The 25707-nt window shown below is 52.5% G+C and overlaps 3 protein-coding genes across 13 annotated transcripts; 2 read left to right on the forward strand and 1 right to left on the reverse strand.

Annotated features, from left to right (window-relative positions):
• Positions 1-4: 4 nt before the first annotated feature.
• LOC128769035 (peptidyl-prolyl cis-trans isomerase Fkbp12-like) lies at positions 5-7270 on the forward strand. Of its 2 annotated transcripts, XM_053882279.1 has the most exons (16): positions 5-50; positions 643-751; positions 886-1029; positions 1122-1309; positions 1545-1710; positions 2048-2266; positions 2371-2549; positions 2616-2847; positions 2912-3068; positions 3139-3253; positions 3384-3495; positions 3873-3969; positions 4030-4105; positions 4172-5567; positions 5651-5698; positions 6120-6220. In XM_053882279.1, exons 1-14 carry the CDS (start codon positions 48-50, stop codon positions 4244-4246), a joined length of 1872 nt encoding a protein of 623 aa, XP_053738254.1. In that variant the 5' UTR covers positions 5-47; the 3' UTR covers positions 4247-5567; positions 5651-5698; positions 6120-6220. The 2 variants fall into 2 exon arrangements, with proteins under 2 accessions (XP_053738254.1, XP_053738255.1); XM_053882280.1 differs by lacking the exons at positions 5-50; positions 643-751; positions 886-1029; ... (8 more) ...; positions 3873-3969; positions 4030-4105 and adding an exon at positions 6712-7270 and having other exon boundaries at positions 5450-5567; positions 6120-6232.
• A 152-nt stretch (positions 7271-7422) lies between these two features.
• Positions 7423-15467, forward strand: LOC128769037 (plexin domain-containing protein 2-like). 3 transcript variants are annotated; one of them, XM_053882286.1, is made up of 13 exons: positions 7629-7744; positions 8223-8308; positions 8373-8504; positions 8587-8656; positions 8715-8834; positions 9295-9413; positions 9476-9575; positions 9635-9730; positions 9787-9868; positions 9929-9989; positions 10052-10211; positions 10563-10708; positions 11092-15467. In XM_053882286.1, the coding sequence occupies exons 1-13, from the start codon at positions 7675-7677 to the stop codon at positions 11305-11307; spliced, it is 1458 nt and encodes a 485-aa protein (XP_053738261.1). In that variant the 5' UTR covers positions 7629-7674; the 3' UTR covers positions 11308-15467. The 3 variants fall into 3 exon arrangements, with proteins under 3 accessions (XP_053738260.1, XP_053738262.1, XP_053738261.1); XM_053882285.1 differs by lacking the exon at positions 8223-8308 and having other exon boundaries at positions 7423-7744; XM_053882287.1 differs by lacking the exons at positions 8223-8308; positions 10563-10708 and having other exon boundaries at positions 7423-7744.
• Positions 10641-23960, reverse strand: LOC128769030 (trichohyalin-like). Of its 8 annotated transcripts, none has more exons than XM_053882272.1 (16): positions 23633-23878; positions 23138-23268; positions 21147-21368; positions 20121-20257; positions 18845-18925; positions 18681-18778; positions 18285-18365; positions 18085-18222; positions 17895-18015; positions 17213-17736; positions 12988-16638; positions 12852-12908; positions 12108-12275; positions 11894-12055; positions 11587-11831; positions 10641-11501 (listed from the first exon to the last, which is right to left on the reverse strand). In XM_053882272.1, exons 2-16 carry the CDS (start codon positions 23245-23247, stop codon positions 11453-11455), a joined length of 5844 nt encoding a protein of 1947 aa, XP_053738247.1. In that variant the 5' UTR covers positions 23248-23268; positions 23633-23878; the 3' UTR covers positions 10641-11452. The 8 variants fall into 8 exon arrangements, with proteins under 8 accessions (XP_053738247.1, XP_053738248.1, XP_053738245.1 ...); XM_053882270.1 differs by having other exon boundaries at positions 10642-11501; positions 23138-23302; XM_053882269.1 differs by having other exon boundaries at positions 10642-11501; positions 23138-23309.
• Between the last annotated feature and the right edge of the window lie 1747 nt (positions 23961-25707).

The following is a 25707-nucleotide window of genomic DNA, read 5'->3' on the forward strand; positions in this document are numbered from 1 at the left end:
ACCACTAAAGACATGTGCTTTTTCATTATTCAAAATAAGCTACTGAAATGGTAAATGGCTATTGTTTTTCTTGAAATACCACAGTTTTTCAAGTAGTTCAAGTCTAGTTTTCCTGTATAATTGTTCATTCTATTTTTACACTCATGTTTATTTCTCTGTAGTCAATGTATTTTTTCACCTATATTTTAGCGGAGGATTTTATAGGCCTATTTATTCCCTGAAAATGATTTGTTTGTCAGTAAAACATTATTAATACTATCGTTAATATTATTAATGACTATTAATAATAATTATTATTAATAATAACGATAATAGTAATTTCTCTTGTTAATCACATCATATTTATTATTGTCTTTTTGTTCCTGTTTTAATTCCAATATTCTTTGGTGTTTATTTTTTTTCATCCGTGTCTTTTTTCATTTTTTTGTTTTATTTTTTCAATCTTCCCTGAGTAACAATGTATTTAAATGACTATTGTTTTCTTTAAATACTTTTCCTTTATTTCCTTCTCATTGCAGGTGTTGTTTTTATTTCACCTCTCACATTATTGCTTTTTTCTCTCCATGCTTCCCAGTTCTTAAAAACATTCATCCTTCTGTGTAAAGTCTTGATTTGTGATAACATAAGGTCTTTTTGTCTCAGGTTTGGTTCTCTGCTGTCACTCAAGTGCATTCAAGGCAGTCTGGAGAGTGTGTTTACGCAGTGGATGATGTGTCCTTTGTCAACTGTGAGCAAGACTTTCTCCCTCCCGGTGAGTTCCATCTCCATGAGGTCAATGATTCCCTGTCATCCAACTGGAGTAGGAGACCCCCACCTTCATCACCTCCACCCCCAAACCCTGCGGCTGTTGTTTGTAATCGATGCTGTGCTGCTAATCCTCTCCAGCTCTGACAAACTACAGCTGCAACTTCGAGGAAGGTCTCTGTATTTGGAAGCAGGCGGCTGATGATGACTTGGACTGGAGCGTCAGGTCTGGCCCCACAGAGACGCCCAACACTGGACCTCCAGCAGACCACACCAGTGGCACAGGTCAGTCCTGGGGGACTCGGTGACGTCTTGTGGGTGGCAGTGCTTAGATTCCAGTCCCAGGAAGGAAACGCTGATCTGTCTTCTGCTGGCAGGGAGTTATCTTTACATGGAGAGCTCTCCACCGACGGTGAAGGGGAGTGTGGCTCGGCTGAAGTCTTCACCGCTGCCACCTGCTGGCGAGGAAGGATACTGCCTGTCATTTTGGTACCACATGTCCGGCGCCACGGTGGGCTCTCTGAGGATCCTTTTGCAGTCCACCGATCCCTGGAACAGAACTCTGGTAATTCATTCATTCATGACCAAAATGAAATGCTTGTTTGTGGCGCCCGTTGTCGTTGTGTAATCCTGATTGTGAAACGCTGTCAGTTTTGATGATTTTATTATGGTTGCGAAACCCTTGTTACAAAATCTGTGTTCAAGATGTTGCACAGTTGCAGAGGGAAAGCGCTGAGTGTGCAGTAATTTCCTCACATCCTCATTGCGCCGAGTGAATCAGCCTTGTGTCTTTCCTGCAGGTGTGGCAAAAGTCGGGAGACCAGGGGGAGGAGTGGCTTCTGGCGCGGAGTCACGTGACCTTGCAGGACGTGCACCAAGTGATTTTGGAGGCCACCGTGGGGGGCGAGGCTGGGGACGTGGCTGTCGATGACCTGGCGCTCGCCAGCGGCCCCTGTCCTACCTCCGGTAACTACAGCAAACTGTCTGTTCTTGTGTGCTCCCTCAGTGCTTGTGTGGGTTTCAGTGGGCACTCTGGTTTCCTCCCTCAGTCCACAAACATGCAGAGGTGAATTGATGACTCTAGGTTGTGTTTAGGTGCGAGTGCTTGTCTGTCTACATGTGTCCTCGTGACCTGTCCAGGGTGTCTAACACGGGGCATTGAGTTCACACTGAAGACTGCCTCCCTGAGGTGGACTGTTGTACTGCAACACAAAATAACAACAGTCAACTGACAAGAGTTGTGAATGAATTGTGAATTGTTTTTTTCATCAGGGACCCAGAAGCTGCTTGTTTTGTGTTGCAGATGTGTGCGACTTTGAGGAGGGGAGCTGTAACTGGCAGCAGGAGACGGAAGATGATGCAGACTGGATCAGACAGTCAGGCCCGACCTTTAACCCCAACACGGGACCAGACAGCGACCACACCACCGAGTCGCCCGCCGGACACTACTACTACCTGCCCTCTTCTGGGGCCGACCGTGCCGGGGACACGGCTGTAATGTCCTCGCCCCTGTACGGCGAGGGTGAGAGTCACAAGAGTCCTCGTCCATGTTGCACTGTCTGGCTTTCACAGCATGGTCCGGGCTCGACGTGCTGCTCAGACTGTGTCCTTCGTGTCTCCAAACAGGGAAAGGAGTTTGCGTGCAGCTGTGGTACCACATGTTTGGCGCCGGTGTCGGGACACTCAACGTTTATCAGCGGAGCGAGAACAAGCAGCGGCATCTGGTTTTCTCTCGCACCGGAGACCAGGGTGAGATGTGGCGGTTTGCTCAGGCACCACTTCTGCCTGACACACAGCCTTTCAGGGTGAGTGGTGACTCGACCACGGATTCGGGGCGAGGCACTCGTCGGTGTAACATTTGTCTGTCTCAGCTTGTGGTGGAAGGAGTGAAGTCCGGACCGACCCTGGAAGGAGACATGGCCTTCGACGACGTCCGCCTGACTGACACCGAGTGTCCCCCAGCGGGACATTGTGATTTTGAGAGCAACATGTGCGGCTGGAGGAACCTGGCGGGTGACGTGGATCAGGCCGACTGGCTCCGTGGACGAGGCGCGTCCACCACGTTGGGGCCCAGTGTCGATCACACCACCAACTCTTCTCAAGGTCGCTCTCAAGGTTGCGCCATTGTGTTGGCTGTCTGGGACTCAGCGCCTCTGCTGCTCCTCAGGTTACTATCTGTACGTGGACAACTCAGTGGGCGAGTGGGGCACCAGGTCCCTCCTGTCTGGAGATGTGCTCCAGCCGTCCACTAGAGGGCACTGTCTCAGATTCTGGTACTACATGTTTGGGGATGTTGGAACCCTGCGAGTCTCAGTCAATGACAGGTGAGAGATTCCCATGTTTAAGCAGGTGGATGCACTGAAGGGTGAACATCGTCCTCTCTCTCTCTCTCAGACAAACGAGTGCCAGTGGTAACAAGGAGGGGTTACCAAAGTGGACAGAGTCAGGGAACAATGGGAACAAGTGGAAGGAGGCCAGTGTGTTTATTACACTGGACCAGCCCTTCTGGGTAAACCTCACCACTCAGCCTGTTTCAGTGTATCAACACGGGGTTCAGTTCCAGCGCTGTGACCAATGTGAACAGCCACACTCCTCAGCCGGGTCTCACACACGTTCTTCGACTCTTCTGGTGGTCTCAGGTGGTGTTTGTGTCTCTGAGAGGGAAGGAAAGCGCCGGCTACATTGCTCTGGATGACGTCACCATCCTTCCTGGACCCTGCCACTCTGAGGTCGTCTCCCCGTCTGGACAAGGTAACGCTGCTATCACGCATGCACGCGTCTTTTCAAACACGTTGACAATGATGCATTACACTGCTAATTACATTGAGTTGCATTCATCACTATATTTCTGAGTCAAATAGAACCTTTCTGCTGCAAGAATAGTTCAGTGAAAGCCTTCAAACTTGTGACTTTGGTGCTTGGAATATTGACTGTTCCATGAAGCTTGTGTCAAGACGTGTTGCTATTTAGAAAAGAGGGCGGAGCCTGTGGTGTGTCAGTGATGCCAGGAGGCTCGGCGCTCCGCACACCATGTCACATGAGGGCTGGTCGTTCAGGCCACTTCCCCGGGGGTCAGCAGGTGCATGTCTATGTGATCGCATCTCTCCATTTCCTTCTCCTCTCCTTAGATCCAAAGTTTGTGGTGCTGATCGTGGGCCTCACTCTTCTGGCCGGACTCGTCATCGTGGTCTGCCTGGTGGTGGTCAACAGGAAGTGCTCGTCCAGGTACGTGGTGGCGTGGATGAGCTGCACCTGAGAGCATGTTGAAGGTCTTGCTTCTGTCAGGAGGAGTGGAGCGGTGGCGAGCGACCGTGTGACCGTGTCGGGCTCAGTGATCGACCTCTTCAGCGGCAGCAGAGATGTAAGTGCTGGAAGCAAACCACAGAGGCTTGTTTCAAAAACACCTACGTTTGTGTTTCCACCGCAGGACACCGAGACTGGCGTGGTCTCCTTCAGCAACAGTCTGTACGACCCCTCGGCTCGTGGCATGTCAAGCGCATGACCCCGGAGAGTCTCTCCATCATTTCAGTGGCTCGCTGTTCAGACTCTCTGACCACAGTCTAGGAAAGCTCTTTTTTTCTGATGAAATTGGATAAAGTGAAGGTTTGGTCTTGTACTTGTTTTGGGACGACAGTGTTTTTTAATCCTGATATTAGATTAAACTGCCTTTCTTCTACCCAAACTGGGGAAATGTTGGTTGTTGCAGCAGCAAACAAACATTAAAGACGTGGACAAAGTTCATATTCCGATGGCACATACTCCATATAGGTCCATATGAAGGAGCTTAGGTGGAGCGTCAGAGGCGAAGTGTCTCATGGAAACAGCAGACTGAACACAGAGCACACGCTGACCTGAACACACCTAACAGGAGCACATGTGCAGGAGCTGAGAGCGGAGCAGCCCTGCAATCGTACGGTTTGAATCCCAGCTGCAGAGAGGCTTGCTACTTCAGGAGGTGGCTCATTGGACTGATGGCTGGGTGACCCACGTGTTGAGGCTGAAGAGCAATATCCCCATATTTCAAGTGAGAGCAAATGCCGGATCCAAGTCAAAGCCAGACAATAAACCTGGCTGATTCTCATGTGTAGAATCTGTGTAGTTCCATCACAGAGCAACAACACTGTCGAAAGAGGAAAATTGACGTAACAAAAATGAAAGACTTTATAAAATAATAAAGGAAAAGCAACACAAAAATGCCAAACAATGAGCAGTGAGTCCAGTCACATATGTACCGACAGAACTTGCCTGTGTGAGTTCTGTCATGTTGAGTGTTGGTTTCTCTGAGTCAGGGTTATTGCCTAGGTGGGTGAGGATCCCACCACCTAGGACAGTGCTCTGGTACAGCGTGCAGTCATGAACAAACGAACCATCAACACCGTTCATAAATCAACGAGTGAAACCGGTAATATCAGAAGTGACACAACAGAACAAAGGCTCTTCATGAATTCATCAGTCTGACGGGGGAAACGCTGCCATTCTACTTTCATGAGTCACTCAATGGAACCAAGCTGAATTTCTCGGTCGAGTGGAGGCGTTGTGCCTGACGCGGGTCGGCGGCAGAACAATGGACCGCGTCCGGCTTCTGCCGAGGCCGACCCTCCTCCAGCCCTCCCACTGTCGGCGGCGTCCTGCGTCTGTGGAGAGCGTGCGACCCGATTGGTCAGCGTCCAGATTGACAGCCTCGCCAGCCTATCAGCGGCCGCTTCCGTCATTATCCCCGGCCCCAGCCTCACTTCCGTCCATCCCATCGCGCTCAGTGACAACGGTGGAGCTCCGGGCTGGAACAATGGGCGTCCAAGTTGAGACCTTAAAGCCAGGCGACGGTGAGAGCTGCGCCGCGCGCGCGCTTCTCCTGTTGTGTCTTTGCCAGCCGAGTCCCGACTGAGCGCTGTGTTTCCTCCGACAGGTGCCACTTTCCCCCGCGGTGGGCAGACGGTCACGGTGCACTACGTCGGTGAGACCCTCGTTGTGCCGCGACGCCAGAGTCAGAGCCGCTGTGTGACTGGTTTACCACATCATCTAGAATACCTGCGCGTGTGCTGTGGCTTCTGGTGGCTGACTGTGTGGATGGGCTTCACTGGTAGCACCGTTAGCTTAGCATCGTTAGCAAGTGTCCCTTCAGCCGCTTCCTTGTGCTTCACGGGACGCTTTATTGGGATCAGAACCTCAGATGGTTTGGGATTATTCCTCCGCTAGATCCCGTTCCGGCGCGGTTGACGGCGCGAGAGCCGCCCACGCGTTATATAACCCTGCAGCTTCATCAATGTTTCATTCTGCGATACACGGCGCGAGTGTCACAGTCACGTGAGCTGCACTACGCTGCTTTTGGATCCCAACAGCTTCCGTTCACGTTTCTGTGGCTTTGCTTGGTGCAGGCACGCTGACGAACGGCCAGAAGTTCGACTCGTCCAGGGACCGGGGGAAGCCGTTCCAGTTCAAGATCGGACAGGGACAGGTGATCCGCGGCTGGGACGAAGGAGTCGCGCAGGTTGGTGTGCACGGTCAGAGCGCGTGGCTGGCTGGAGGCGGCCTGTAGGCCACGCCCCCGCGGCCCGCCTGGGTTCCCGCCCACACATCGCCGCACCAGAGCGACTCAACTGCCGTGTGCTTCAGGCAGTGTTGTGCTCGAGCTGCCGACCGTCCCGTAGTTAGAGGGAACCAGTAGGAGTCTCAACACTGCCTGACCACAACAGGATGACTCGAGATCAGTTGTCAGTGATTCATCTCTGTGGGGGAAAAAAAACCTTCTGGCTTCAGGCCTGGTGAACACATCAGTCACAGTCCGAGGAGGCCATTTAAAAATACAGCTGAGGTACGAACCCCAGCCTGGTCTCGGTGTTGAAGGCCGACTCTGACACACGGGTTTCTGGTTCTTTCCCCGTGTGACTGAAGCAGAGTCGAGACTTGATGTGGACGCGTGCGTGACCTGTGACCGTCTAACAGCCGATCCCACCGGCTCTCTTCCAGATGAGCGTGGGCCAGATGGCCAAGTTGATCTGCTCCCCTGATTACGCCTACGGAGCCCGCGGCTTCCCGCCTCTCATCCCTGCCAACGCCACGCTGGTCTTCGAAGTGGAGCTGCTGTCGTGTCGCGATTGAACCCGCCCGCCGACATCGCCCCCCCCCAACCCCCAAGCACTGGCACCAATAAGTTATTCACTCGTTTCCTCCACCCCCGCATTCTTGTGTCAAACCCATCAACCGGTCACTCAGGTTCCATTCGACTTGGCAGTGAGCTCGGCGGCGTCATGTGACTCGAGATGCCTTCTCCATCATGTGACCTTTTCTCACCTCTGACGTGTTTAGGTGCTTCTGCTCACGTCCCATGATTTGATGACCAACTCTAGCACAATGTGAAAAGCACGTCCTGCGTTTAGACAGCTCAGCGGCGCTTTGTGTCGACTCCTCTCCATGAATATCAAGTGTCCTTGTGTTACTGTGACTCATTTTTATTCATTTCTCGGATTTCAACCAGCAAAAAAAATTAACTTTTGGCAATCTTGCATTAAAATGGTTCTGAAACGTTTCTGGCTCTACAAGAAATTTCCTGCAACTTGCATCGCAACTGTGGCATGTGCTGCCATCTAGTGGAGGAAGACGAAAAGGTGCTGCTTTCACATGCGGTAGGAATATGAAGTTGCTCAGGTTTGACGCGCGCATGAAACGATGAAGACCGTTTTGTCACTCATTCCGAGCTCGTTATTTTTTTGTATTTAATCGTATCACGAGACAGAAGTACACGTGATTGTTTTTTTGCGCGGTTGCTTTCTCACGAGCGCCCTGCATCACTGAGAAATCCAATCGCTCGTGAATGCAGCACACGCCGCGCGTGCCAGCTGCGGCTCGTCAAACATCAGTCGGTTGGTCTCGCGCCGTGTCGCTGTTTCTCTCCGACTCTGTTTGGGCTCGTCACCGCGTGAACCGAGGACGATGGAACCTAGGATGGCGCCGCTGCGGCGCGTCCTCTGCCTCGTGTCTCTTCACCTCTTCACGGCGTCCGGTGAGTTTCCAACCTTTTTTTCTCCGTGAACTCCGCAGCTGCAGGTGATGGTGGAACATCAGTGAACGTCGTCACGCAAGTGACGTCTCTGACGCTGTCGGTGGAGTTTTTAATAGCAGTTAACTTGCGATTCACTGCGAGTCATCGCTGCTCGAGTGCGATTAAACGCGATTAAAAGGCCGCGCCGAGTCAGTAATGACGTCACAGATGTATCCATGTGCCAGGTGACCCAGCAACAGATCAGTGGTCGAGTGTGTGTTGTGACATTGAGAGGCCACTTCCATGTGACCCTGAACATGTCGGGCCCTGCTCCTGCTGGACCGTGGAGACTCTGGTTCTGCTGCTGTGAGCTGGTACCGGAGGTGGGGTCCAAAGACGCCGGCTGCTCAGCAGAACCCTGCTCACGTCCTCGTGTGGTTCATGAGTTCATGCCATCGAACTGGGCCTCGGCCCGCTTCATCTGAGGATCCTCTCTCAGCTCAGGACAGCCGGACCCCCAGCCAGCAGGGGGCGTGGGACCGGGACCTGCCGCTGAAGGAAGGCCAGAACAACTCGCGGGTGGTGGTGAGAAGCTGGTGACTGGAACCAGAGCGGCCTGCTGAACACTCCTGGTGTGGTCTGTCCGCAGACCCTGGACCACAGCTACTACACCTGCCGCGTCTTCGCCGCCGGAGGTGCTGCAGACTTGTGGGTCGACGTGGATCAGCAGGAGCGGAGCAGCTGGAGGAGCCACGGGTCTCTGTCCGGCCGCCTGCAGGAGGTCTGAGCCGACGCTACTGACCACGTGTCACATGACCTGGTCCGGCTTCACCTGTGCTTCTCTTCTTCTCGTCCGCGTCCAGAGGGTGGAACTGTCCTTCGCCTTTCCCTTCTACGGTCACATGCTGACGGCCGTCACCGTGGCAGCCGGAGGTGAGCGAAGTGCCGAGGCCTGTCGGCGCCCCCTGCTGACTCCTCTGCTCTGGCCCAGGCTTCGTCTACACCGGGGAGACCCCGCACCCCCTGCTGAGCGCCACGCAGTACGTGGCCCCCCTCATGGCCGACTTTGACCCCCGCCTGTCCGACTCCTCTGTGTTCTACTACGATAACGGTGAGTCCAGTTCGCAGGGACTCGCGCGGATACGTGGGATACCTTCAGAGTTAGAGCCACTTCCTCTTCAGGGTCACATGGATCCTGTCACAGCCGGTTCTTCTCTGGCCCAGAGTGTAGGACTCGTCATCTCCCGGAGTCAAATCACTCTCCTGTGACGCCTTGAGTTCGTGGATCTGTGAGACTCCCCGTATGGAACCATGTATAATATACAGCACTATTGACCGACTCAGACCTGTGGGACTCGGGCCGTATGTGGGACGTGTCTTATCATGTGCTGCTCCCTGGATCACATTGACTGACTCAGATTTGTGGGACTCTATTCTTTGAGTTAGACCTGGAACAGCTTGAATCACTGAGACTCATTCAGACCTGTTTGACTCGCCCCCTGGTGGACGCTCAGGTCGCTACAGCAGAGCCAGCCACTCGCAGGTGTGACCTCTGCCCGTCTGTGTTCCAGGCTCGGCCCTGGTGGTCCAGTGGAGTCAAGTCCGCCTGCGGGACGACCTGGGTCTGGGCGCCTTCACCTTCCAGGCGGCGCTGCTCAGTGACGGTCGAATGGTCTTTGCCTACCGAGAGGTGAGTGTCCGTCTGTCCGTCCGTCTCTGCTCAGCCTCTGTGAACACCAGCTTCCGTGGTAGGTTCCAGTCCCCATCAGCAGCCTGGATGCCCAGCATCACCGGGTCAAGGTGGGCGTGTCCGACGCCTTCGTGGTGATCAACGCGCTGGAGCAGATTCCCGGTGAGTCGGGCAGTCGGGCCGCTCGGTTCCGACTTGTGCGCTGATGACTTGCCCTCCAGACGCTCGCAGGAGAACCATCTACGAGTACCACAAGGTGGAGGTGCCCAAGCGGTCCGTGTCCAGCCGCGGCGGCGTGGAGCTGCGTCCTCGGCCCAGTAAGCCTGACCTCCTGAGGCGCTGAGCTCCACAGCTTGACTGACCCACCTTTCAGCCTGTCTGCAGTTCAGCAGCTGCGCAGCCTGTGCGTCTGCGCAGATCGGCTTCAACTGCACCTGGTGCCGCCGGCTGCAGAGGTGAGCTCCAGGCCGTCACGGCACCGCCCGGCCTCGGTCTCAACTGTGTCTCCTCGCCAGGTGCTCCAGCGGCGTCGACCGTCACCGCCAGGAGTGGGTCGACCACGGCTGCCCGGACCAGGTCAGAGGTCGCGGCGGCTGCGGCGGCCACCGGTCCTCTGACACGCTCATGTCTTCTTCCAGAGAGGGGAGCTCGGCTGTCTGCAGCTGGACTCCCTCCGGACCGGTCCGCACCAGACCACGCCGGCAGCGACCCGCGCCTCAGACCACCTGAGCTCCTCTGGTGTGGCACTCGGCTGGAGCAGCTCCACGGAGCCCGCACCGACCGGCGCGCCGGCACCAGGTCAGTCAGCTCTCTGCACTCAGACTTGAGCGCCCCCTGTCGTGCGTGCAGAACCTGAGTTTTGGTTTTGACCGCGCCTCGCGCTCACTCTGAGCCAGTCCGGCAAAGGGAAGCGCCTGCATTGTTCACCACTCGTGAATGAAAGCAAGGAGTTCCGTGAAGTCTGGCGGCATCAGGGTGAAGAGGTCAGCTATTTCCCAGGCCTCTGTGATCCCAGAGGCGAGCGCGTACAGCCGCGTGTCAAATACTGCACCGTGCCTCCAGCTGCCTCATCCTGACGGCGCATGCCATCGGCGCCACCCTCAGGCGGGGAGGTTGACTGCATGACTCAGTGCTCTTGCTTTGTGTCAGACGACAGCAGGCGAGGAGGTCAGCAGCTGCAGGTCAGTGTCCTCGCCGTGGTCGCCATGGTGACGGTGGTCATGGTGGCCGGCCTCCTCCTGTCCCTCTACATGTACCATCATCCCACGTCCAGCACCAGCATCTTCTTCATGGAGGTGAGTCACGCTCGAGTGTGGTTCACTGTGTTTTAAAAACATGTGGGACCAGCACCAGCAGGGGGAGCCACTGAGGAAAACTGTCACCACTTTAACATTGAAACTATTCAAGTTAAAAAAAACATCACTGGAAAAGAAACGTGAACAAAGAGCCATGTTTGTGAGGAGAGACGTGCCTCACTGTTTATCTATCTTTGATTTAATCTTCATTCTTCCAGACAGTAGAGGGCACTAGAGTGAGCTCGGGCAAGATTCAGATCCCCGTCGCGGGTCGTAGGTTTGCAGGCAGGAAGCCAGTGGGGGGCGCGTGAGTCCTCCTCAGGCTCTGTGTGTGTGTGTGTGTGTGTGTGTGTGCTGTGACTCCTGCTCTGGTCTCGCCGCAGCGTCGCCCGGCCCGCTGGCCCACCATGACCTTCAAACGAGGGTCGCGTCACCCGGCGTACGCGGAGGTGGAAGCCCCGGGTGCGGACGGAGACGGCGCCGCGGTCATCGACCCCAAGCAGTGCTTCGTGATGGCCGACAGGAGGGAGAGTGAGCAGAAGGAGGGCTTCGTGGTTCCGGACCAGAGGGAGCGCTTCCTGGGCCCAGACAGCTGCTGACTGCTGGAGAATCTTTCTGTTGTGTGTCAGTCCAGAAGCTTCCAGGACGGAATGTGGCGTGGAGGTGTCACTTCCTGCTGTGGGAACATTCCTGCCGTGTTTCCTACACGTGACAGAAGGTGTTGAGGAGACTTGGATGGAGACTCTAGTGTGGCCATCTAAGGCAGGCGGGAGGCGTCAGCTCTGCTCGTCCTCTGCAACAGTGGAGAGTTGGATCAGTGCAGAACCACAACACGCTGCTCCTTTTTCAACACGTTTCTGTGAGGGTGTTTTGGCGACCTCTGGTGGCAGAAGCTGCGGGTGGCGCGCTGAGCGGCGGCGCTGGGAGCCGCCTCCTCTGCCTCCACGAGTCCAGTCCGGTGGGCTGCAAGACACAGAGGCTGTGGCTGTGACGCCCTGAGGTCAGGCCTGGCTCTGACTCCTACCATGACCGGGATGTTCCTGCTCCTGCTGAGGCGCCACTGCGGGTCCACGTCCAGACCGGCGCTCCTCAGCGCCGCGATCCTCGTGGAGATGTTGCTGATCTGCCACCACACACACGCACGAGTGTCCGTGACCTTGCACCCGAAGGTCGTCCGCGTCTCACCTGCAGCTCTGACTGTTGCACTCTGGCGGCCGCGGATGCCACCTGCTCCTCCAGGAAGGAGAGCTCCAGGTGGGGCGTGTCCCCGCTGACCCTCCGTGCACGCTCCTCCAGGTCAGCTAGCTCCGCCTCCAGGCCGAACGCCGCCCCGGCTGCCACGTACACCTGTGCACAGCCAGCGTCAGAGCCCAGCGGGCCGAGCCCGGCGCGCTCGCACCTTCTCCTCCAGCTGGCACAGCTCCTGGCTGAGTTGTCTGGGGTCGGCGTCGGGGGGCAGCGAGGGGGCGGGGCCAGGCGCCGCGCCGTCCTGCAGCAGGTCCTCTGTCGTGTTCAGGACCCTCAGAACCTCCGTGGTGACTCTGCGCAGAGACGCCGCCGAGGATCGCTGCGACACAAGGCTCAGGTCACAAATGTCACCCAGATGATATGGTCCCAAAACTAATTCAGCACAACGTGGACGTCACATGACAGTCTGATTTCAACTAAATAGTCAGGTAACCTTCATCTTTTCATGTCAGATCTCAATGTTTGGATCAGTAATCTCCAGATTGTGGTTCATAATCTCAGTACTTGGACCATCGCAAACTCATTATTCTGGGTTTGAATCGTTCCGCCCCCAGTACAATTAGACAGGAAAAGTGAAAAAAGATTTTTCAGTCACAATCAACAGGAAACTAAGTATGGAAACCAAGTGGTGAAACTGGATTCTGAACGTCTGCCTGACACGGAAATTGAAGGAAGTCACTGAGAATACGGAGAAAAGTCCAGCATTCATAGTGAAACCCAAGAAATTTGAATCAAAATATCCAGATGAAGAAACCAACTCCAGATTTATGGGAAAATAAAAAAGAATATTGGACAGAAATGAGAGAACTGGCTCGACAGAGTCAAAGCACTGAGACGTGAAAGAACATTTCACTTGAAGTGACTCATGTTGAAGCTGTGAAATTCAAACGCTCACCTGCTCCATCAGAGCCAACAGAACCTGCTCCGGTTCTGAGAGCTTGGACTCCATGGACTTGGAGGCCAAGACGAAGCAGAAGGACGTCAGAGAGAAAAGCAGAGGACGAAGGGCGGGCGGACGGACGGCTGCTCACCTCTGCCGGCAGGAACGGGCTCCTTCCCTCCGCCGCGGCGCTTCCACTCTTCTCTTTCCCCTCCTCCACCATCCCTCCATCCTCTCTCACCTGCATGTCCTCCAGCGTCATCGTCAACATGCAGCTGATGGCTCTTTCAAACTCTTCATCATCATCATCATCACCCTCTGACTCCCAGCTCCTGGCTGGCCGCGTGCTCGGCCCCTCCTCCTCCTGTTCTTCGCCAGCTCTCTCTTCTTCTTCCCAACTTCCCTCTGACAGCTTCCCTCCGTCCTCCCCTCTCTCTCTTTCCTCCTCTGCTCTCCATCCCTCTCCGTTCTGCTCGTCCAACTCTTCCATCCGTTCTTTCTCAGGCTGCACTTCTCCTTCATCTAACTCTTTTAGATCCTCTCCTTCCTCTTCCCCTCTTCCTCCCTCTGTCGCTCCTCTTCCTTGCTCAACAGTCGTTTCTTTTATCACTTCTTTCTCCACCACCCCCTCCTTCTTCTTTCCTTTCCCTCTCTCCCCATTGTTTTCCATTTCCTCCCGTCCTCCTGGTTCAGCATCAATCTCTGTCAATTCTTCCATCTCTTTCACCGCCTCCCTCCTCTCCCTGTCATCCTTCACTTCTCTCTTTCCTCTCCATCCGTCTTTCATTTCTTCAGTTCCTGCGTCTTCACCGTCCATCCTTTCTTCCTCATCCTCCGATTCCCTCCCTGCTCTTCCTCCTCCTGCTTCCACACCTTCTCTTCCAGGCTCCACTGTCTTCTCGTTCATTACCTCTTCATTTCCTCCATCCTCTTCTCTTGATCCTTCCATTTCCTCTCTCCCTCTGTCGCTCGCTCTTTCTGGTTCAGCCATGGCCTCCAGTGTTCTCCCTCCATCACACCCCTCCTGTCTGACCATTGCTTGTCTTTCTTTCTGATCCTCTTCTCCATTCTCTCCCTCTAAGGCTACTTTTTTCTCATTCACTCTTTCCTTCTCGCCATCCTGCTCCAACTCGACAAGCCAACAATTGTTCACCTCCTTCATTAAGTCCTCCTCTAGTTTCTCTCCATCATCTTTCACTTCTGTCACCACGTCCACCTTTTCTTTCTCATTCTCTCCATCCACTGTCATTTTCTCATCTTTCCCTTCAATCGCTTTCTCTCCAGCTGGCTGGTCATCATCATCCTCGTTCTGACTTTCTTCCTCTCCTGCCATCACTCCATCTCTGTCCACCGTTTCCATCTTTCCTTCTGCACAAGCAACTCTCTCCCCTTTCTCTTCCCTCCCTCCATTCGATTTTGTGTCTCCACCTTGCACTTCATCCTCTTCTTTATTCTCTGCCACTCTTTCCTCTAGTTTCTCTCCATCATCTTTCACTTTCACCACGTCTATATTTTCTTTCCCATTCTCTCCATCCACTTCCATCACTGTCTCCCCTCCCTCATTCTCTCCATGACTCCTACTTTCTTCATCCTTTACAATCTCTCGCCTGTCAATCATTTCTCCCTGGAGTTTCTCTTCTCTCACTCCATCTAAATGTCCATCCTTCGTATCTGTCCCTTCGTCCTCCTCACCTCTTTCTCCATCCAGTTCCTTCCCTCCACTATCAACCTTGGCTTCCATCATCCCCACTTCCCCCCTCTCTTCCTTTTCTTTGTCACCTGTTCTCCAAGCTTGGTACAACTCTGTCTCACTCTCTTCCATCTCTCTTCTCACTTCTGTCTTCTGCAACTGCTCATCTCCATCCTCATTCTTCACTTCCTTTTCTCTCTCACTCTCCACCCGCTCACTTCTCACATCCCTTTCCTCCTGCTGACGTTCCATCTCTTCATCAGTCGTTCCTCTCATCAGATCTATTTCGTCTTCATCACTCTCCTCACCGGCATCATCTTCTCTGCTCTCTGCTTCTACATGTTTTTTCTCCTCTTCTTTTCTTGTAGACTCCTCCTTTGGCTTGTCCCCATTTAAATCCTTTTCTCTTGTCTTTTCAGTCATGCCATCTTCTTTTTCAAAGCTTCCCTTACTCTTGTTCTCCTCCCCTTCTCCTGCGCTCGGCACGTCCATCTTCCCTCGTTTCTCTGCATCAAGCTCCTCTTCCCTCTCTTTCTCCAATTCCTCATCTTCCAAGTCTCTTCTTTCTCCAACTCCGTGCTCCTCAGCTTGTCTTTGTTTCTCTCTTTCCTTCTCATCTCTCTCATCCTCTACTTTTGTGTGGCCTTCTGTCTCTGGTCCTCTCCCTTCCTCCATCTGGTCCTCTCTATCCTCTTCATCTGCTCTCGCATCCTCCACACTCTCTTCCTTCACTCTTCTTCCTCCTTCCTCTCCGCTGTCTTCCACAGTGTCCACTTCACTTATTTTGACATCTTTTTCCAGACAAGTGAGCTGAGCCTCAACTTCCTCCTCACATCTTTCACTTCCTTCTATCTGTTTTCTCCTCCCTTCTTTACCTTTTCTCTTTGTGTACTTGTCTTGTTCTTCCTTGCTTCCTTCAGCTTCTCCTTCATTTCCTCCTTCCACCACTTCTTCATTCTCCCCTCTCCCTACTCCCACTTTATTTTGTCTGTCTCCTTCTCTCTGCGTCTCTTCTTCCGTTTTTCCTCTCTCTCCATTTGTCTCTTCTCTCTCGGCCTCTTCTTCTGTGTCTCTCCTCTCTCTTACAGCTTCCTCCTGTAGTCTCCCACCTGCTGCCTTCTCTCCTGCCTCTCCAACTTCTTCATCCTCAACATCATCGTCTCCTCTCAGCTCAAACATTCGCTCATCTATTTCCATGGAATCCCTCCTGATCTGCTCCTCCTCCTCCTCCTCCTTCACTCCCTCGTTCTCGCCGACCCTGTCCAGCTCGTCGTCGGTGGAGGAGAACTGCGAGGCGCTGACCAGACTGGCCAGGTCTCGAACCTGAGTGGCCTGAGCTGCTGTTTCCTCCTCCAGCCTCCACAGCGTCTGCAGGAGCTGCTCCTCTGATGGCTCCTCCCCCTGACCCAGGCGGTCCAGCTCATCTTCAGTGGAGGAGAACTGGGTGGCGCTGACCTGGTCAGCCAACCTGCAGACCCTGAGGGCCAGCTGCTCACTCCTCTCCTCCTCATCCATGCCAACTCTGTCCAGCTCGTCCTCCGTGGAGGAGAACTGAGTCACTCGCAGCTCTTTTTCCAGCTGGTAGAGTTTGAAAGTAAACTCCTCTTCCTCCTCCACGTCTTCCTCTTCCTCCTCACTGTCCCCATCCATTCTCTCCTCCAGATACGCGTCTCCTTCAATCTCTCCTGCAGCATCCAGATCATCATCAGTGGATGAAAAGTAAGAGAGCCTGGACTGTGCCACCAGTTTATACAATCTCTGCTCTACTTCTTCATCTAAACCTTCATCCGGTTCTTCATAATCATCTTCTTCTTCCTCCTCCTCCTCCTCCTCCTCATCCACCTGCATCTCCACTTCTTCGTGGCTCCTCGGCTCCTCAACCTGCACCTCCTCAGCTGCATCCTCTCGTCCTTCTTCATCATCATCATCATCATCGTTGTCATCTTCATCTCCCAGAGTGTCTTCAGACAGAAGTGTGAACTCAGGCTCCGTCTGAGCGTCTGCCTGCTCTGTGAGGTCATCGACGCGGAGTTCAGGGGTCGAGGCTCCAGATGTTAGCGTGTCTGGAGTCACAGAGTCGCACAGATGGCGGCTGTGTTTGGTGGATTCATGCTGTTCACATAAACACAACACAAGACAATAACAAAAATCCAACCTTAACGTTTGCACTCAACTATCAAGTTTGTGTTGCCACTGAAACCTATTAAATGAAATTCACAAACAAACATGAATTTAAAATAGTGGTAAGATGAATTTGTGAAATTATTGATTTTTTTTTCAGAGTGTTTATGTCTCATATTTAAGCTATTTTAATAATTAGTGAAGAAACTGAAATAAAGACTTTACAAAACACACACAAAAAATATTCCAGGAGAACTAAAAGAAAATATACTTAAAAATGAATACATTCAATAATAGAACACTGGAGCATAAGACTTCTTTGATCTTAAATAGACGAATAAGAAAATTTAAACCATGGAGAAAAAAAAAACAATGATAAAACAAGAGCAAATTCTTTGGCTTTTGTTAAAGTAAAATTTTGTTTTGGGCAGAATGAGAGACATTTTTGACGGGATGGTTGCCGAAATGGTGTTTTTCATTCGTGACTGTGTCTGGACATTGCGCGTTAATATATAAGTGACACACTGACTGTAATAAAATAATCCATAATCTCAATCAGACCTACCCACAGTGAGGTGGGCTCTTCTTGGCTCCCACTGGACCACACTCTGGTGACCTCGGCCTCCGCGGCCGGGCGCCTCTCCTCAGCAGCGTCCAGGTTGTAGTTGAGGTCGATGACGCTTGTGCGGCGAGAGGAGGACGTCCGGCGGATCTCTGCCGGCACCTTCCTCTGGAACAGGGACAGCAGCGACTTGTCGGGCTTCCAGTTCCCCTCCGAGTCTGAGAAGACATCGAAGACGGATCTCCGTGCCGCGGCCGGCGGCAGGTCCCCGTGGTCTGTGTCCCGGGGCTCAGACTTGGTCATTCGCCGGTGGATCTCTTGCAGCACGGCGCCCCAGGAGCGGCTCTGCTGAGGGTGTGACTCCTCGCCCGAGTCCATGACCTCGTAGGCCGACACCACCTCGGACTCTCTCTCGAGGGCGTTGTAGAGCTGACTCTTACTTTTGCTCAGCAGACCGGGCCGGGACAGCGGGGCGTTCTGAAGAGCCATCCAGTTCCCGTCAGGGCTCGTGAGCACGGAGGAAGAACCTGGGCGTCAGACGCAGACCAGAACTGTGACACGGACGTGGGATGAGGATGTTCCACACTCAAGTCTGCACCTGCTTTGATTCACTTATATAGAAAGGTCAGCAGAAATACAGAGCCAACACCAGCCATCAAACCTCCAGTCAGCTTCAAACTCTCACCTGAGTTGTCCAGTCGATCCACGCTGGTCCAAGTCGACAGCGAGGCATCGCCACTTTTGTTCCCCGACATCATGCGGGTGGGTGCGGGCGGGTCCATCAGAGAGAGGGCGGAGACGGACCTCTGCAGAGGCACAGTGAGGCATGAGGCACGCCGGGCCAGCAGGGGGCAGTCCTCAGCTCGGTGGCGTACCCAGAGGCTTCCTCTGTATCTGGAGAAGCTCCCGACTTCTTCGTTGTCCGACCCGTGATGGGGAAGGTCAGGGTCCAGTGACAGCTCCTGGTCGAAGTCCTCCCGCATCCTGGTCAGCGTCTTCCTCCGGGTGATGATCTGATCCAGAGTCAGCGTGAAATCTTCACAGTCGTCATCGTGGTAACAAAGTGCTGTGGCACCTTCTGCACGATGGTTTTGGCCAGTTCCTCCACCAGCTCCTGCCTGTGCTCTCGAAGGTACAGAGCTTCTCGCTGCTTCTCCTGGTGTCACACACACGCAAACACACTGGTCACACGTCACCGTCGCAGGTGCCTGTGTCAGAAGCTGTTTTCAAAATTCTCAAAGTTCTTTCCTTTAAAAAGCTATCTAAACTTTCATTTTTCATTCGCAACGTTCTCCCTCAGTGTGAGAGACAGCTTCACTGTTCCCATCCTGCACTTGAACACAAGATACGAGTCAGATCCATATCCCTGTTCTGACTTAGATCATGGCTCCACTCTTCACGTGCTGAGGAACCAGAGGATCCAGCTCCATCATGACACCACACCGAGCTCGGCCAACGGCAGACTCCAGACCTGACTCGCCGGCTGGAACTCCGCGTTGGAAATGGCCTCCTCTATGGCTTCCTCCGCCACTCGCAGGGCCACGGAGTGAGTCTCCGCCATGTTGTGCTCTGAACACACGAAACAGACGACGACTCACAAGGAGGTTCAGCTGACGTTTCACTCCACACACTCACCTTCAGTCTGTCTGTAGAAGGTGGAGTCGCTGCCACAGATGCTGCCTTCATTGTAGAGACTCTCCTCGTAGGCACTGCCCTCTACACACACACACACAAATATTTCTGTCCTTGTGGGGACATTGTTTCTCATGGCCATCACCCTTTCCCCAGCTTCTCCCCCTAAACCTAACCCTCCGAAACACATGGCTCACCTGAACCAGGACCAGAACCAAACTGTGGGGTCCAGCCAAATGTCCCCACAAAGTCATCGGGTCCTCACAAGGACAGTCTTTTGTCTCCACAAAGTGGGACGAACAAACCCTCATACGCACAGTCATGATGCATAAAGACGACGTCATCCCTCCACTCTGGAGTGTCGTATCATGACTTGACTGCAGACACTGGAGGTAGAACACTTCTGATCCTTCCAAACCCTCCCTCTCTCTGTCTCTCTCTTGCGTCTGTCTTGAATGTGGCGGCTGATTGATTTGAGCAGCCTTAAGACGGGTTTTGTTTGCACAATAACTGGGCACAATGCGTCCACTTGTGGTTACGTAAGTGCATTAGTGTGTCCGCGTGTGTGGAATTACCCCGGGACCTGATCTCTGCGGCGAAGCCGGGCAAAGAAGCACAGAGGGTTACTACCAATCATTTTAAAAGGACGCCGACCGCAACTGCAAAGTGGATTTCATTTTGTTTTTTTTAAGACACGAAGAGGAGGTCGTGAACCAGACCAGTCACATGAGGCTATTGTGAGTGCAGCAGTATGTCGAGTCACGCCAGCGGTTCGCGTCCGGCCGAAGGAGACAAAGGGCCGGACAGATGAATCGCTCGCCACCGTCCTGGCGTTTCTGTCACTCTATGACACGAGTTGTGAAGACGCTCGCGCACTGTTAAACCCAGTCACCAGTCAGAGCGACTCCCGTCCACCGGATCAACTTCCTGGGATGGTTGTGAGAGCAAACTTTTGTCTGCTTCACAGCCTCTGAAGGCCAAAAAATCTTGTCTGTTTCATTTCAATTTCTTATTTATCATTTACTTGATCCTGGCACTTCGTCCTGCAGCTCCAGAGACACACGAATGCACCACTCACACACCGACAGGCTGCAGGTAGATTTAAGAACAGCTGCGGTGACATCTGGTCCAGAAGTTTAATCCTGTTTCACCATTTGACCTTGTGACCCCGCAGTGGGAGGCCAACTCTGTGCAACTAATCTGAAACATGATGGAACTCATGTTGACTCAGGTTTGGATCTGGGGGAGGAGCTTGGGCCAGACAGAGACTGTGAGTTACCCGTCAGCTCCGCGAGGGCGCTGTGCTCCACCAAGTGCTTCCTGTAAAGAGTCTTGAGCACTTTGGCGCTGCCGAACCTCTTGAAGCGCCGCTTCACGTTGCTGTAAAACCACTCCAGGGACTGAGTCTTCAAAAAGCTGCGTCACAAAAACGAGACAGAAGCTGTCATTGAATATATTCGAATATATTGACTATATTATATACCTGTACAATCCTTCATTAGTGGTACAGTATTTATTTAAAAAAGGATTAAAGGGTTATGTCACACTTATTTGGTGATGTGCTCAGGGTCAAGAAAATATGGTCATGTTTCGTAAGGTCATTAATGACAGAGTCCCATAATGCACCGCAACAATTAAACCTCAAGCGAACAGCAGATTAAAATCTTTTTATTCTCTTACAGCTGCTACAAAAACATACTCTGAAATGGTTGAGTGACATTAGGGCGGATTATTTAACTTCTGACATGTGAATCTTTATTCAGGACAAAATGGTTTTGGGATTAGTGCCTTGGACAGAACGCAGAGCTGAGAGAGACTTTTTCAGGATGATACTCAGAGGTCTTTAATTGTATTTGCCTTCATCCTAAAGTTGCTGATTGTAAAGTGTAGCTAGCATGACGTAAACAAGCCCGTGTTCAGAGTCATTTCCCTGGAGAAATGAAGACAACACTGGAGGCGAGTTAAAGAAATGGATATTTGGCTGCTTGTCCAGATGGAGGGGTCACCCTGAAGACAGATGAGCAGGAAGAGTGGAATGTGGCTCAAGATGAAAGTGAAAAGTTGGAGTCACAGAACACTCTGGACCGGTCCATCACAGATCAACCACAACAACACTGAGAGTTGCCTCAGGCTGGACTCGAACCTACAACCTTTTTCACATAGAAATACTGAGGTGTGTCCAGAGGAAAGTCGTGGAGTCCAACAAGTCAGAGTTAGGTCAACCTAACGTCCTGATCCAGTCAGCTATGGAGACGTTCAGCAGCTGTGAGGTTTGTTTCCAACACATTTCCCGGGCAGCTCTTACCGGCTCTTCTGGCAGGAGGCGCAGATCCAGGCTCGGTCCGGCTTGCTGTAGATCCGGCAGGCCTTGCACACGTTGTAGCGGCAGTCGCAGCACTGGCGTCTGGGGTTGAGCAGTAAGGTGAAGGGGGCACAGCAGCGGATGCAGCAGCGCTGGTTGAAGCAGCGCTGCCGTGACAGCAGGACACAGCGACTGCCCTCATCGTCCAGCTCCTGCTTCAGTTCACTGTCGGGGGGGGAGGAGGAGTGGAGGGTGGGGAGAGAGAGGATGAGAAAACAGGAGCGGACCCAGTTGTAGGTCCAAGAGGATCAGGTCAACGTTCAGATGAGACGAGACACCAATTAGCCCTCTCAGGTCACCGTGAGGAGGTCGAGTCTGACAAACCAAACTGTCAACAGAAAGAGTTGCACTGATTTTACATTAAAAACATTTAGGGAGATAATGACAGAAAGAAAATAAGATGATACTCGTGGATAAAAAGTCCAGGTTACCATGAAAATAAGGAATTGGTTCTGTATAATCAGATCCCAAACATAATGCCCTCAGAATAACACAGAACGAGACTGTTGTGTCGACGACAGAATAGGAAGTAAAAATCTGACTACAAAAGCATTTTGGGGAAGTGGCGCTTGTCATGGTGCAGGGCAGTGAATCAGCGCTCTCTGACTGAGCCGCATCACTGGCTCTAATCCTCACCGTCGCTCTGCTCCGGAGCCAACGGTAATCTGTTTACTCATTTGAGGCACTTGTTGTTGTCATGCCCTACTCCAGCCCCCTACTCCAGCTGCCCCTCCCACCCTCACTGCGCAGTGACACCAGTCAACTATCGGGCCAGGCTTTGGTCAGGAGGAAACCGTGGGGCTCCTCCAGGGGAAGGAACCCGGGTCACGTCTCACCTCTACTCTGAGTCTCAGGAATCCTTTCATCAGACTGAATCCTGAAGTCCAGTGAGAGGTTCTGCCTGGTCCACTGTCACTCATACTTCAGTCTCCTCTCACTCACCCGCGCCCTCACTCTCAAACAAGATCCCAAGATGCCAATACCTCAATCACAACTCAGTGAGACGTTCTCCTGAAGTTCAAAGAGACTTCAGGAAGACATCTTCCAGCTGGGTGGACATCACGTTTCCACTTGACTGGTTCCATCAACCCTACACTCTTGCAGCATGTCGACAAGCCTACATGAAGTCAAGCAGGTCGCAGTAGGTGCACCTACCAGTCCAATAGATGGCGCTGTGCGTGAGGAGGACTGAAACTGACCAGAACACTGACGACTGTTTGCTCAGCTAATCCTCTATTTTTCACAAGATCTGGGGATTAACGCGGACCTGAATGTGACCGCGTCAGTGTAACAGGTCGGCAAATATGATCTTATGGAATTATGACGTTGCAATTCTCCAGCTCAGTTCGCCTCATATGACTTGTGTTTCACTCCAGTTATCGACAGCAACTCCACCACCACAAGTGGCATTTATCCTCAGTTCCTCCAGTCCAGAAGTTGGAGTTAATCTCTCGGTTTGAGGAAGTTACAGTCAAACAGGAAAGGGCCGTGGCTTCCTGGCCATGGCTTAAGAAGCATGGCATCAGCAGTGACGACAGATGAAGGTGGTCACCCAACTGCAGTGCATCGTGTGTTCTGCTGAGAAGGTGATGGGTTGCCTCCTGCCGCCTCTTCAGGACCTGTATGTCTCCAGGACCCAGAGACGTGCAGGTGGGATCAGAGACAACCCTTCTCACCCTGGACATGGACTGTTTGTCCCTCTTCCCTCTGGCAGGAGGATACGGTCCATCCAGACCAGAACAGCTTCTTCCCCTCGGCCTCGGTCAGACTGGTGAATTTCTGATCAGCCTTTGTTGTTTGTGGGTTATTTTATTTTATTTATTAACCGCACTTCATTTCGGAGCACTTTCCTAGTTGGTGAACCCCCACCGACCATGGCAATAAATTCTATTCTATTCTGATTGTGACGACCCCAGAGCCGGACCCTGACTCACCTGAGCCGCTCCTCCTCGGTCTTGCGCAGCCGCATGTCTCTCTGCACCACCTGCAGCACATGCTGCGCCTCCTGGTCCGTCAGACCGGACAGATCCAGCCTCCGGCCCATCGCTGCCCTCACACCCGGGCGCTGGTCAGCAGGTGAAGCAGCTGCTCAGTCATCACTGCAGACTTGAAACCTTCACTTACCCAGACATGCATTTGTAACAGTGTTTGACAAGTTGTTTTCATTGGCAACAGGAAGCCGCTCTGCATAATGCACCTGTATTTTGTGTGTGCGCGTGCGTGTGTATTATAAAGCACCGTATTTTCTAAGAGTAAACATGACTAGGAAAAAGTAAAGAAGAAAAAGAAGCTTAAAGAAAAAAGGAAAACTTCTGCCAACGACGTACCTTGCAATATTTACGATGTGGAAGCAGTAACCTCCACTTAACTCGCGACACAGTAGCGTAAACATGTCGAATAACCGTCCCGGTTGGAGCGGAGAAACTCACCGAGTCCTCAGGTTGCAGGGAAGAGCTGCGCTTCTCCTTGCTGGCCGAGCGTTTCCTCACCAAAGGCGCTTCCCCCCAGCGACCGCCCCGGCGGCTGTGATCCAGCAGGAACCAGGATCAGCCGAGACAGAGCTCCCACTGTTCGGTGTTGGACCCAGTGGACTGTGATGTAAACGAGCTCCAGTCCGCGGCCACGGAACATACGCACAGATAGTTCGAACCTTGGGTGTTGTACGCGAGTTAATTCTGAATAGGAAAGTAAACGGTAAACAGCGTCAACTGTGTTTCAAATGTAAAAGTTATGCTAATGAAATTAGCCAAGGCTAGCGAGTGCGCGCGGGCACCAATTACTCACTGAGGACATCTGGTGGATGCAAGTAGTGTTACATGAACAGGAAGTAGGCGCGAGAACGTACGATCGCCAGGCTGTGCGCACGCGCACATCTCCTCCAAGACCCACGTGAAGTCTTGGAGAAACGTCACTGTTGGTCAATAAACGAAGTCCTGGTTCTTCATCGCTGAAGTAATCCGCGTGGTCTCCAAAGACACCAACACCTGTTACACACTAAGCACACCCATGACAATTCCCATCATTTCATTCAGATGTTTTGTGCGAACGAGTCCGTGTTCAGTGAGTGTAAACGGACAGCAGATGGCGGCAGCGCCCCGCGGTTCTCACGACAGACATCAGTAGAAGAAGAGTCCACTCTGTTGGGAATGAAAAACAAACCTTTGTCTTCCGTTTTATGAAGTGAGAATGCTGGTTCTCTGCCTGGTCTTGTGACCGGATGCGCCAGTCAGTCAGTTGAAAGGAGTAAACAAGAGGTTAATATGCCACTTCCCATGTAAATGCTGACTAATTTCTGATTTGGAATGCTCTAGGCTCACTGTTTATTTTCACACGCCACAGTGCTTTACAAACACTTCATGCGTCACTCGTCGACCGAAGTTGGATGATGCAAGTTGCGCACCTTTCCAAATGTGTTGCCACACCACAATAAAACACCGTGGTGACACAAGTGACATTTGGCAATAAGATTTCTCTCACATGACAGTAATCCCCACGTCCCTTCGTGTCTGACTCCCATAGAGAGTCTGGGTAGTTTCACTGAAGCCCTTCTTCAGGGTGTCCCGAACCGGTGGAAGATAACTGGAGGCGGCTGATCCTCTCATTCAGTTCAGAGCAGGACCAGGCCGAGGTGCTAACAGTCATTTCCACAGGCCCTATAGAAACTGTAGTCTTGGCGTGTTGACCTCTTCCTCTTTTGACAGAGAAAAATATTTTCTGAGGGCAACAAGAGGAAGTTAATTCTTGAAGTGGCAGTGATAAACAAGTGATTGTTTCCGAGCTCAAAGATCATCACCTGCTCGCTGAGTCGTCATGGACCGACGTCTGCTGCTGGTCCTGCTGTCCCTGCAGGTTCTCCTGCTCATCACCAGCTCCAGCCCCGCGGAGGCCGTCGCTCTGAGGAACGGGAGGGGCACCAAACCGGTGAGCTTCACACTCATGCTCATCACAGGGTTCTTGAACAAGTCAGTTCGGTCCACCATCGAGTCACCGAGTCAGTGGGTCAGTTCAGCTGGAGGGGGCTTTTGATACTGAGGAACAATGATCCGTCTTTTCTTCTCCAAGACCAAGCCTCCACGGTACCCGAGCCCTGGAAGGTTCTCTGGAGTGTACGGCGCCTTGAGGCAGGAAAACCTTCAACTACGCCCCCTTTCTTCCAGATTTAAAAACGGTGACACTCAAGCATCACTTACCTTCACAATGTCTCATTCTACAGCTCATTCAACACGTCCGGTCCTGAGCCGTCTCCACCTTTGTCAAAGGCGACGTTGCTTCTTCCAAACAAATGTGCTCTCATTGAAATCAATAAACATCTCTGCACGCCTGCATCTGTGTTGTTTCATGGAGAGTTCACCCTCACAATAACCATCGACTCACCGAGCTGCTCCAAGACTCGGGTCACACGCTGCTGATGCATCAGACGAAAACAGGAAACTAAATCTGAAACTCAAAGAAGCATAGAAGAAGACACACAAAAGAAAATGAAAACAGAAGAATTAAAATAGAA

Source organism: Synchiropus splendidus, chromosome 13, assembly GCF_027744825.2.
Source record: "Synchiropus splendidus isolate RoL2022-P1 chromosome 13, RoL_Sspl_1.0, whole genome shotgun sequence".
NCBI classification, from domain to species: domain Eukaryota; kingdom Metazoa; phylum Chordata; class Actinopteri; order Syngnathiformes; family Callionymidae; genus Synchiropus; species Synchiropus splendidus.

Excerpts from the sequence above, each read along its gene's own strand:
- LOC128769030 (XM_053882272.1), bottom strand. The coding sequence starts at position 23,247 with ATGGGCCGGAGGCTGGATCTGTCCGGTCTGACGGACCAGGAGGCGCAG. Across the intron at positions 18,779-18,844 it reads CTTCTACAGACAGACTGAAG|AGCACAACATGGCGGAGACT; the intron begins GTGAGTGTGTGG and ends TCGTGTGTTCAG. Across the intron at positions 11,502-11,586 it reads CGCAGCTTCTGCCACCAGAG|AGGACGAGCAGAGCTGACGC; the intron begins GTCGCCAAAACA and ends CCACTGTTGCAG.
- LOC128769035 (XM_053882279.1), top strand. Across the intron at positions 752-885 it reads GCAAGACTTTCTCCCTCCCG|CTCTGACAAACTACAGCTGC; the intron begins GTGAGTTCCATC and ends AATCCTCTCCAG. Across the intron at positions 3,496-3,872 it reads CGTCTCCCCGTCTGGACAAG|ATCCAAAGTTTGTGGTGCTG; the intron begins GTAACGCTGCTA and ends TCCTCTCCTTAG.
- LOC128769037 (XM_053882285.1), top strand. The coding sequence starts at position 7,556 with ATGCAGCACACGCCGCGCGTGCCAGCTGCGGCTCGTCAAACATCAGTC. Across the intron at positions 8,835-9,294 it reads TGTGTTCTACTACGATAACG|GCTCGGCCCTGGTGGTCCAG; the intron begins GTGAGTCCAGTT and ends TCTGTGTTCCAG. Across the intron at positions 9,414-9,475 it reads TGGTCTTTGCCTACCGAGAG|GTTCCAGTCCCCATCAGCAG; the intron begins GTGAGTGTCCGT and ends CTTCCGTGGTAG.